Source organism: Apteryx rowi, unplaced genomic scaffold, assembly GCF_003343035.1.
Source record: "Apteryx rowi isolate R43461 unplaced genomic scaffold, aptRow1 scaffold_124, whole genome shotgun sequence".
In the NCBI taxonomy this organism is placed as follows: Eukaryota; Metazoa; Chordata; class Aves; order Apterygiformes; family Apterygidae; genus Apteryx; species Apteryx rowi.
In genome coordinates, this window is record NW_020447464.1 from 1,489,178 (window position 1) to 1,501,908 (window position 12,731).

Here is a 12,731-nt window from a genome sequence, read left to right on the forward strand (position 1 = left end):
TCTGCTTGTCAGCCTGCTAGGCACAAAAGCGTCAGAACAACTGCACTGAGCCTACAAAACACATATCCACAGTGCAGTTTACTTAGAGATGGGTCTGACCATAGTCCTAAGACCCAAACTCAGTGCCAGGTAGCATGAGGTATTTGAAATAGAGAAAACTAAACAGCTGGAATGACTGAATTTAATCCCAGTGGTTAAATGCCCAGCACCATGGAAAAACTCTGAACCTACACTTGGATTTGGATAAGAAGCATTTCTCTATGCAGCTGACTGACTTCAGGATCTCATATTTTTAGAAGTGGGAGAGGAGTAATTGCTTGGGCCATTCTTTGTTTTTCTCTGTATTTCCTGTAGAAGGTCAAAGGAGATATTCTATGCTCCAGTGAATTTCCCAATCTTCCTCTGAATTTAGAAAAACAAGCAGATGCTGCCTGCTAATTTTGGACCTCATAGTTCTCTCCACCAGATTTCAAATGCTCTTTCTAAGATTTGAAAGAGCCTCCTTGCCCTGTGTAGCAGTTTTTTAAAAAGTGGGGATTGGGTCTATTTCAAACGGATTTGGTGCCCAAGGTAGCTCTAGGAAGTGTTCAGCACTGAGGAGCGAGCCCACTCACTGATCACATCCATACAAATCTGTGTCATCAATTTCTTTGTAAATTAGCTCTTCTGAGGCTTCTTAGGGCTCACGGGACTGAAGGGTCAACAGATAAATCCAGCTGCACCGTCAAGACGTCACTTTTAAGATTTTTCTTTTGACTTAAACAGCATAGGAGAGTTTACAACCTTAAAGTAAATGCCAGTCATCTGTTTTATTATCAGATTGTTCAAAGCTAAAAGAACAAACCAGCAAAACTAAATACGTAACTTGACATAAGCATAAGGAGTACAGTGATTCTAAGGGCAAGACAAATGAATGTATTAAAATCAATGACTAAGAAAATGATTCCTCCTGCGGAATGTCCTTGCTCTGAGTTTGCACAAAAGAGATGGTCGCTTTTTTCCAGAAACTGAAAGCTGCTGCAAAGCTTTACAGACRGCATGAAAATTTCAGTCCTCTGGTCTTGTGCTCTAACTAGTAAATGATATTACTATAGGTTCGCCAGCCCTTTCACCTATCTATGCATCTTGTTAGTATTATCCTTTCAACAAAAAACACTCTTTAGATGCTGTTCATAGGAAAACTAGGGGACTTACTAGAATTTTAACCTAAGCCTCAAGTGTTCATCCACTACAGGATCAATAAAAATGATTAAAATTCTTACCAATTATGTAAGGAGTGCTGCCATATTTTTAAAATATTATGCATTTAAAACATATAGGCCATTTTCTGTTGGAATATAAATGCTTTAAATGCTGGCTCAGTTTTTAAATGACATTTAAGTAAATTTATTCACATCCTATCATTAACAGATCTGGTAGCAGTGAGGTAAAAGCCTTCCTATAAGATCTACCCATCAATAAGTCTATCATTCTGTCACAGCAACAAGCACACTTTAAAACAAGCAGACTCAAATAGTTACTTTCATAGGAATACCAAAGTCAGAAAGATTAAATTCTTATGTCAAAGATATGGTTTTACGGTTCAACTAAGTTATAATGTATCTGTGTGCTATTTAAACCATACACATATCACTAAATAAATTACACAGATTTTTGAATTACCTTATTTTGTCTCCAAATCTTGTTCTACTAGAGCTAAGCTAAAAGAACATTCTCTTAACTAATACAAGGAAGAATAGGATCTCTATTCCTACTCTATAGAGTAGCCAAAGGTAATATCACACATTCAGATATACAAAGACAATATTATAAAAATGAGATTTTCTTTAATAGGATATTATCCTAATCCTTAAAAAGCCTATAAAGTCAGGGATGCAAAAATGCATTAAAACTCAGTTTCCCATATTTACAAGAATGGAAATATTCTGTCAGTAAAAGATCTTAATGGGCTCACAGGGGAATATTCCAGGCTGACATTCACAGTCTCAAACAGTTCTTTCTAGATATCCCAGAACAGTCAATGATGCTTGGTTTTTTATACTCGAAGTACGTATTCTTTTCAATTTCACTCTGTGTGAATTTAACAAATGAAGAAAAATTAAACAACAGTTTGGAACTCAGATTCCTATGAGATGCTTGCCAGAATAATGAAGAAACTCCTGGTGCAAATGCCCTTGCAATCCCTAATAAGGGCGCTAGTACAAATTCACACACAAGTAAAAATCACCTTATATAAACATGGTAGCCTGTGAAATCAGTGGGATCTAGTTAATTATATGTATTTCTTCTGTTTCCAGTGCTATGACAGCCAAAAATCTGTCAGACGGTGATGATATTCAAGGAATTAAAGGCCTCATAGATGTTTACACACAAAATTGAATAGACTTGTAGGTTATTTGTGCATATGAATAGATCTCTCCGTATCTAATTATGCACAAGTGCAAATTCTAACACTAGTGCCCATTGTGCAAAGATGTAGTCTGTGGATCTACACCATTATCAGGTCAAATTCAAAAAGGTAACCTGAAATGGTCAGATTTTACTTTTTTTTTCCTTAATATACTGACACACAACCCTACCCCACAGTAGATAGCTGAACTCATGACATGAAAATGAAAAGTTCTGGAGCCTATTAACATAGTCTTATTAAGATATCACAGTTGTTTTTTTCAGTTATTTTGGTTGAAAGTCAAATGACTATTTTTCAAATGCAAAATACAGAAACTAAGACTGTGATATATTTAAGAGTATTTTTGCATTGTTCTGATGCTAAAATGCCTTGTGCTTTAAGTGGAATTTTTGCAGGTCATTAGTTTATAATGCAAACCAGTGCCTTTGGGTATTTTTAAAGTAAAATGAAGATAGGAGGAAAACAACCTGAGTTGTTTTGTTTATACCAGCATAGAAAAGTGCATTTCTAAGCATTTAATTCAGCTAAAACTCCACCTTTTATACACACACTCTTGGTGGCAAATGCTGTAGTGACTATCAAAGTGACTGAACTACATGCTGAGGGTTTTTGCAAGTTGCATCATGATGTGCAGCATGCTTTTAAGATAGGAGCTATCCCCAGTGTATCAATCATACATAAAGAAGGCTAGAACCTAATTTTCAATCCTCTTATCTCATCCCCCAGTGCCTCCTTTCTTTTCTAATTTTTATTGGGAGTAGAGACAGAAGGCTGCCATAAGATTATTTCTATGGCAGCTTCCACTCCCCCACTGGTTTTCTGCTCAGTGCCTGTGACTGACACTTAGTTCTGCCTGAAGAACAAGGACAGGACAGACTTCTGAGTGCCAATCAATGGAGCATGCCACATCATGTAATTGGAAAATACAGTGCTTCTGGAATAAGATGAGGATATCATTCTAACTACAAAGCTGCGGTCAAGAGAATTATAACTGAGTAATATGTAACTCACATTCATTTTTATGGCGTCTGATTTAATTTGGCCAGCAGAAATGAACCTGAGCTACAGAATTTGGATACTGATCTGAACTTCCTGTAGTTCAGCAATGCTCACATCAGCGTTAAGCTCCACCTCTAATGCTTTCATTTCATCTGCAAAGCATGAGGCCTTTTCAGCCTAATCGGCCTAATTTGATGTCCCTTCATCCAGGTTATCTGTATAGCCAGCTTGACGCATACCACAGCATAGCACAGCAGCCCAGTGTTAATAAACCAATGAAAGTATCCGAATTGCACAACCATGATCTTAGGCCATCTTGTACTGCTATGCATGTTCGCTACGCTCTTCCTCTTTCATGGATGCTTCCTTAGAAAAATGATGCAAGATTTACTTAGGGAGAGCCCAGCCTATCCTTCCAGATACTCCACAATGCTCCATCTTCCTAAACTGAGCAAAATTTGGATCACAAGGATTCATAATTTGCTATGTTAACCACCTCGAGAGCCATACCTTAGCAGTTGTTAACTAAATTAAGGAAACTTGTTGTTAGGGATTCCACTGCTGATAGGAAAAGCAAAGACATGAGAAGGATTTGCCTAAGGTCACAGAGCAAGTGAGTAGCAGAATGGCGGTTAATAACATTGCTTCTCTTTCTACCTTCCCTTCTTTCTGCAATTTCTAATGGTATATTCTGGAAGTTACATACCTTTCAAAAGGTAAGTGAATGTATTTAGGAACTCTTCATATGACTGCTCATGGCTATTAATAAACTGATCAAGGATGCTGTTGTTCAGTAGTTGTTCTTCCATGATCCTGCAATAAAAAAGAAAGAGACATACATTTTTGTAGGCAGAAAACAAATTAACTGAAGAGTCCCTAACACACACAGATGAGCATCAGAATGTGCAGATTTTTCTTCTCTCCTTGTGAAGGCCTGATCTCTCTCACTGGGATTTTACACAACAATTCCTCCCAAATTCAAGGGAACATAGTTATTTTAAGTGTAAAAGGAGACACTAGCAGAATGTTTGACTAAAATTTATGTTCTCGAGTAGCATGTGGGCCACAGAAGTGCCGACCTCTCTCAGCAGTGTTCCTTCCCCTCATTTTAAGTTGTTCAGTTTTACAGCCTATCAATCCCTGCCTTCTTTGCCGAAACAGTGACACCACTCACCAACATGTTGGATTTTACAACTGGGACACTTGTACATTCAGAGTTTGGACTGAATCCATCATTTTGCAGGTGCACTGCGCACTCTACCATCAAAGCCACTAAACCCAGATTTTGGAGGGACACATTAAATCATGCTGATGTGTGTGTGCTGAGACAGCCCGTGGGACAGAGGGTGTGATGCAATGAGGCAGTCACAGAGGAAAGCATGGATCCCATCTTGCAAAGGGAATAAATACTGAGAGCTGAAGGAACACTTGGATGCTTTTCTTCACTTGAGAGCTCCACTCCTCAGTCAGTCAGCAACAGCTTTCCAGTTGATCTTAATTACTTCAGCAGACTATAAGGGAAGTAATGGCCCTGAAACAGCTATCAGTGAAATATGCTGAAGTTAACACTGCCCAATGCTTGTAAAAGCTGTGTAAATGCTGTTGTTAACATTGTTAAATACTTAATAATATTACTGATTTTTGATATATGTAGGACCAGGCTACTGGAAGTGAAAAATCCAGGCCAGGGCATGAGCACACATAACTGGCACATTATTAAAACACAGATATCTCTCACACAGTGGCAGATTAACTAAAAATATGTAAATGACCAGTTTGCACACATTAATGGTGATAAAGGTGCAAGAATACATCATACACTTAGTGGTTGCTTTTCATGTGCCCCCATGTTTCTTGCCTTTATTTAGCACAGCATTAAAAAGTGTCTTTTGGAAATGAAAATTCTTCGGCAAAACTTCAGATCAACTACACTAAGGAAGGGCTGTCAACCTTATTTAAGAAGTTAAGTAAGATTGAACAAGAAGGTTCCGAGCCTAGAAGGAAAAGAAAGCATGATTTCTAATGTCAAACTCTAATGTTGTTGGACTGCCAGCTCATAAAGAAGGCTAATGTTCTGAAGATACAAAAACACATGCATACCCACATGACCTAACGCTTAAAAAGTTTTTTAATGTTTTACTAAAAACAAGCCAGTATTAATCTCTCTGTGGACTGACCAAGCAAAATATTATTTACCAAACACTCAGAGCAGTTTATGCAAATTATGGTGGTTTTAGAGGGAAGCAATGCCCTTCTGTTCCTCATTATTGCTCAGTTATCACAATCATTGTTTGAGCTAAATTTCATTACATGAATGACTGTGGTGATCTGTAAGACCACTGTCGAAGAAAAAAAAAAAATACATACATTTAACCAAGAATAATGGTAATAACCTTTTGTTTTTCTTTGGCACCTGGCATGTAGGATCTCCAAGTCTTTTATAAACACAACTGAAACAGCACAGTAGTCCTGTGAGGAAGAGCAAACAAATATGATTCTCAATTATAGATGAGAAAACTGAGTCACAGAGAGTTTAAATGACTTATTAACAAATCAGAGGAAGGCTGGCAATACAGCTTAGATTCCTGTACTCTAAAATGTTCTAGTAAGCTAGAAAATTGATAAGCAATTTGGGGGAATATTTGCATCATTAACCAAACACAACACCAGCTTTCTCAGTGAATGCTGTGCTTTACAGCCACCTGAACATCAATTTGAGATTAAGTGTCCAGATTAATGTTTTAGCAAAATGCTACAGCTGAATTTTTACTCAGCTGCCCAGTCTCTACTTTCTACAGAATTTGGGAAACCTTACTTCAGGTTTTAACATCCTCTTCTGGTTAAGCTGTAGGGGAGGAATAGTACAACAAGACTTTGGAAAAACACCATGTTTTGAGTCCTTATGGATAGCTAGGATGTGCAATGCTGAATTCAACTTGACAAAGTGTAGCCAAATTACATTTGTAAAATCCTGAACATCAGCCTCATAAAAAAAGCAGTACTGGATACCCTTAGAATATAATCTAATATTTAATATCTGAAATCTCATGACGTACTTTAAAGAGGAAGTTATCCCTAAAGGTTGTACACTAATATATTTCACTGAGCCTATGTATTTCCCTCTAGCATGCACTTCAATATATATGCATTGGGAGAAACTTCACCAGAACAGTGCTACTTTTTAAAAAAATAGTTGAGAAAATTCCCTGGATTTCCAAGCATGCAAAAAGATCACTTTCTCAAGACTGGCAGCTTTTTTGCCAAGGAATGGACCAAATTTTTATCCAAGTCAAAGCACTCTACCCTGAGTAGCTCCCCTACAGTCAATATAGTCATTACAGGCTAACACTAGTATATGAGATTTGCTGTCAACTATGTCAAGGCATTCATCTTGGTTAAAGAAATAAAATAACATATAATCTATATGCCCCATTTCCTTAATTTTTGTTCTGAAAAACACAAAGAACACATTGCCAAACATAAGTTCACTTAATTATTCATACTCTAACATATCCTAAATTGGAAAAGAGGGGAGAAAACCCTAACTGTGTTTTTGGCATCCGTCTGCTCATTTCATTGCTGTTGCAACTGAAGAGGTGATAGTCCAACACAGATCTAACCTTCTCTTGCACTGCCATGATGCTCTAATTTACCTCTGCAGAAATCAGGAGACCACAGATAGGAAGAACCAACTAGAACCTAATAAAAGGTTAGGTTCTATCAGAAGAGCACCCATTTACTCATACAACGGAAAGGAGAGATGGAGAGCTAGAACTATCTGTCCCAACTATTTTCAATTATTTGAAGAACTGCAGAGTGCTATTTTGTCAGTCTAGATGAAAGCAAGCACAGAGACTGATATTTGGAGAACATCCACTATTCCTGAAACTGAACATATGCTTAGGCTGGATGGTACTAGAGAAGTATTCAGCAACTTATCTCAGCCTATCAAGGTTTTTGCATTTTTCATTTTCATTCCAACTTGACTTTCTGCTGTTTCCCACCTACTTTATTCCTGAGCCTATCTTAAATGAACACCAAACTGTCAGCTGAAGAGAAGGTTTGTGACATGAACAACTGAAACCAGGCTGACCAGAAGACTCTGACCTTTGCTAGGGAGCTCCATGAAAGTAAAAGGCTACAGCAATCATCTAGTTCACAGCATCAAGGCAATGACTTCTTTAAACTTTTATAAAAAGTAAAAAATCTAGGTTCTTTTAATTTACAACAGTGGATTAGAATCACCCATAACCTATGAACTGGACACGACTATACCTCTAAGAATGAAATGACTGTGTTGTTCTGCTAGGGAGTAACTACCACTGAAATCAAGAACTTACCTTCTTTCTCCCAAGAGGTATCAAAGTAACTTAGAGGTTTCAATTAAAGTAAGGCAGGGATATCTGATCCTTTCCCTGTGTTGGCTCTGAATAGTTTTAGAGTCAAATATCAGTAAATGGTGCATTCAAGCAGCAACTATACTTTCTTCTTTTTGCATTTAAATCCTGCTCATCCATCCAAATTCCGTAATGAGGTTTCTTGAGACGATCATTCATTAAGCTTTGCTGATCATCAGCAGGTTGTGCAAAATCAATTTTATTTCCAAAAATGCAGTCATCTTCCCAGCAGTTTAAGCCAAACCAGAAATCTCTGCACTGAATCACAGAGGCAGGTCAACTGAGTATTAGCATGATTTCAATTACACAGTTATTAATTCTACTAAATGGTGAAAAATGTGGCAGAACATCGGCTTCCTGTTTTACATTGCATTTTTGAGTGCTTTATTATGTTTCTTTTAAATAGAATATAGGTAATAAAAGCAAAATCAAGGTTTTGAATTTTTAGACTGAAAGAGCAGTAAGCTACCCACCTCTGCAAATTCACCAAAATCTTACATAATAGTATTATTCATAAAAAAAAAACACTAAAATTTCTGGCATAGGTTAAAGTCAGGTTTCCATACTATGAACTTGTTCTATTAAAAGTCATTCTCAGTAAAAACAAGGTTATTCAGAAATATTCATTTTGAGGTTACTATGTTGGTGCATGTACAAGATCACTAAATACACCTGGTGTTCCCAAGATTTTGTAATCTGTTTCTGTGTAAGTTAGATTCAACACAGCTACATTATTGTGACATCTTACACTGTGCTACCACTGCACAATGCCTGATCCTTTTTTCTACACAGCTAGTACAGTAACTATACCTGTCACAACTACTTTTTTCAAAGGAGTCTTTAATACCTCAGATCTAACAAAACATCGCATAAAAGCAACCCTACTCTTACAACCCACAATACCAAACTAGCAACAAACATTTCTTTAACACCTCTCATCCATAAAGTTTTTACACTTTGGTCTGAACCAGAAATACCTTGATTGTAGAAACTCTTTTGGCCTGGTCAGTTCAGCAGCATAGAAGAAATTAAGCTATCGCCAGGGATGCGGAGGGTGGCTAAAGGCAATGCAGAAATGACCTCTGCAGGTTGACCACTTGTGTAGTTAGGCAATACAGCATGGGTATAGGCAAGTCTTAAGTATGCAGTAAGTTCTCAAGGGACGAAGTACGGAACCATCCCCCTCCAGGGATGATGAGAAAGCAGACTGTGATTCAGGACATTACAGGCGCCTCCCCAGCTCTCTCTTACAAACAGCATCCCAATCTGCCCACCAGACTGCACTACCAAAAATATCATCCCATCTATCATTTGACAGTAATATATATACCCATGTATTTGTCTATAACTTGCTCAAGGAGGCTGGTTCAATACACAAATGCAGCACTACAAGTGAGTGTCCAAGGTTGTTATCGACTAAAGTAAACTCAGTCTGAAGAGCAGGGATTAGTGTCTCTGGAGAAAAAGTATTGGGTTTCTATCCTTGGTTGTCTTACCAGCATTTAACATATTAGTGAGTCAAGAAGATGCTAGATGAGTACTTTCTACAATATTACAGCAATAAAAAATGAAGTAGCATCATACTTCTGTGCAAAAGGAGTAAATTTGCATCAGAAGATTGTGGAGTAAGAATCATTTTAAGCCTATCTAAGTGCCAGCTGCTCCTGAAAAGGGCAGCACGACCCTCTTTCCCTCTCCATCCCCTGGCAATTAATTCCCTTCCCTTGTGCTAGACAAAATAACAACCCATCTAAAAACTGAAACTAAACTGAGCAAATACATATGTCCTGTTTTAAATACATGTGTTTGCTGATCTTCTGTACAGCCACAAGATCACTAGTGCCTCCACAAGGGGACAGTGGGAACATGCAGTGGTAGCAAGGGAAAGATGCAGGATCGCCCTTTTTGGCAGCAGGTTGTATCTGTTTATGCAACTCTGAAAGCAGATCTTCATCAGAAACACTGCTCACAAATGGCCCAGAAAGCCGTGCTTCTTCCACGTTAGCAAAAGCAGCTGTTACCAGGGCACACAAACCTCCGCTATCGCTACAGCTGCTACTGTAGCTACTGAGAAAAGAGGTATACAAAGCTGGAACTCAAACTAAGTGGAAGCCTGTCTTTAGTAAATGTTTTCTATTGAGCATGGATTGTGATTGCGTATCTTAACAAACATCCCAGGATGGCACTTTGGAAGTTGACCAAGTAAAAGCAGTGAGCCGGGGAGTGCCTGACTGCCTTGAGCAAGGAGTAAACGTCCCCTATGGGGCAGCAGAGAAAGTGCCACCTTCTAGCAGGCAGGTAACTCTCTTTCCTGGCAGCACCCTCACTTGTTGCCCTGACATCTGCAAAGCTACAGCTGCAAAAGCAAAGCCTCCCTGCTCGACAATCCTGCCCTACTTCTCTCCTTTTCTTCCCCCCTACCCACCACCTGCAACTCGACAGCAGCTCCTAGAGCTAACCTTGCAGTAGAAAGCTCTGGGTCTGAGCAGCTGTAGGTCAACTGAACTATGAGAACAAAGTAAAAAAAAAAAAAGTTTCAATTACAAAGGACAAAAATTTTCAAGTGATGTTTCTTGCAGCATTTCTCAATTCAATGTGATCTGCAACAGCTAAAGGCCTAATTCTAATCCTGTTTAAATCAACTGGATGTTTGCCACTGCCTTCAGCAGGAGAAGGTCTTAAGGGCACACATTTAATGCATCAGCAATTTGCTTGAATAGGAGCTGCATCTGCTTACATAAGTGCATTACTGAGCCTCAAAGCTGACCTCTGTGATGGTCAAAAACATATGCCTTTCATGCGCAGCTAGCATGGGCTTTTAAAGGATGTATCCAAGGGCTTCAATTGCAAGCAAGCACACTGCTCCTGTTTGATTTCAGTGCTATTATCTCAGTCCTATGCATGATCAGACAGTTGTTTTTTATGAATTTCCAATTGCTTCAAGAGTACTGCTCACTTTAAAGACCACTGGGAGGCCTATGACAAGGGTAACATTTCCTGTGCACCAAACACTGTTCTGAAACACAGTAGCCACTGTCCCCTGGAGTGTGATCTTCCTGGATTTTACAGTCAAAGTGCAGCTGGATTTAATCAGCTGTTTTAGATAAGGCCTTCAAATAAAACCCAGTCACTCACATGTTAAATACTGTATACTGATGTTTTTAGATGAGACAGAAAATTGAAGACTCTAGGACTCCCTGTGCCATTTTTTCACAGGTTTCAGCCTGTAGGTCTTGACTAAATTTCCAACAGAGCATTTGCATTCTGTCTGGCTAAACTTACGCAAACAAATAAGACGGCCTTCCCTTTCTCTGCCTAACTGGAGTGTATTACTGCAATCCACTGTGAGGCAGCTAAGTTCCATCTCAGAGATGACTCTGCTTTACTGGCAGAAAATACGCTGAAAAGCCTGGAAATATCTGAATGCAATTTGGAATGATTTGGAATGAAGAAGATGTAAACCACATATTATTTTTAGTAATTAACTGTAGAAGAAAATCAAGTGAAACAAAACATTTCCATGACAGTGCACAATCTTTTGGAAATGTTATTAAAATAGAATTTGTAAAGAAAAAGTCTGTTTATACATTTTTGCATGGGTTCAAAGCCAAATAAATTCAGGATGCAAATCCTAGGTGTTATTGCTATAAACTGGACAGTTCTGAACATGATTTTTCTGCCTTGTAGATATATTATTCCAAAGCTACTTGCTGCAGCTCCCCCAAAGCAGTTTGTCACTGACAGTTATAGAAGGCCAGCTTGGACAGACCATTTCCTCATCCAAAACTGACATGCTGTTGCCAACAAACTTTAATTTCTCTGTTCTCTCATCCACAGTAATTGGAAAAAGAATTTCTAAAGATAAGGCATATTAACTGGCAGAAGAAGAATAAAACAAATCTAAAATATTAAATGAGACACAAGGAGGGAGAAATTTTTCTTTTACACATTTCTATGTCTTCTGCCAGTAGATCACACACTCTAACAAGGATCAGACTATGTCAAGCACTTGGATAGGAAACTGTCAAATATCATCAGGCACTACTAGAAATAGAAATAAACCTGATCTGAACATCCTTACATTTGGTGGAAGTGAAGTTCTTTAGCTCTGAACACTGCAGTAGAGTCTACTTTTATCCTTGTATCAGTAATAAAGTAATAGGCCCATATGAATGTTACAGGACACAGTGCCTTGGAGCTATTGTATTTCAGATGAGACACCACCACATCCTACCTACATCACAGTTTTTAAAGGTCTCAAGACAATTTCCACAAACATTCGCTATGTTTGCTTTCCTTTACTAATCAAATTTCATTTCAAGATCTTCCTATTTATATTCTCACAGCAGTTTCAAATGGGAGATGAGGTCTTTCTAAAATATTACGCAGCAGATGTTGTAATTCAGGGGTAGGTGAAGTAAGGCCAGGACACTAAAACCAGGGAGCTATGAAGAGCGAGTTGTTTTCCAGTTTCTTCCATTTATTTGCTGTGCTGTTATGCAAGTGAATTATCCTCTGTGCCCTGCACTGCTAGCTGTCGAAAGGACATGTTCCCAGAGGACTTAAGAGCCTAATTATTTTTGTTGGAAAAAAGCTCTGTGAAACTGATGAAAAATGCCACAGAAAGGTGCAAAGTATTACTATTCTTTTCAGGTCTGATCAGAAGGCCACTGAAGTAGAAGAAAAAACCATTTTGAATGACTTCAATGGACTTTGGATTAGACTTTTAGTCAGCCCTTATTCATTGGGTTGCATGCATTTGTCATTTCCTTTGCTCTATTTCAATGTCACAATCTACTTATCTGTGAGAATTTCTGGGGAAAGCAGGACAGCAATCCGTTCAGCATGGGTTTATTTTTCTTTACTAGGTATTGGAATTATGTTTTCTTTGAACTCAAAAATTACTTCAGGTTTTATTTTTATGA

General features: G+C 38.2%; 1 protein-coding gene across 5 annotated transcripts in view; it reads right to left on the reverse strand.

Annotated features, from left to right (window-relative positions):
* The window catches only part of CUNH11orf74 (chromosome unknown C11orf74 homolog), a 42,553-nt gene that overhangs the window by 26,376 nt on the left and 3,446 nt on the right, over nucleotides 1-12,731 (reverse strand). For 4 of the 5 annotated variants that reach the window (XM_026055609.1, XM_026055608.1, XM_026055604.1 and 1 more), the window contains one exon: nucleotides 4,116-4,222. In XM_026055609.1, coding sequence (XP_025911394.1) covers nucleotides 4,116-4,218 — 103 coding nt within the window. In that variant the 5' untranslated portion in view covers nucleotides 4,219-4,222. Of the gene's footprint in view, nucleotides 1-4,115; nucleotides 4,223-5,802; nucleotides 5,879-7,749; nucleotides 7,931-12,731 lie in introns of those variants that run through there. The other variant, XM_026055605.1, reaches the window with a different exon arrangement.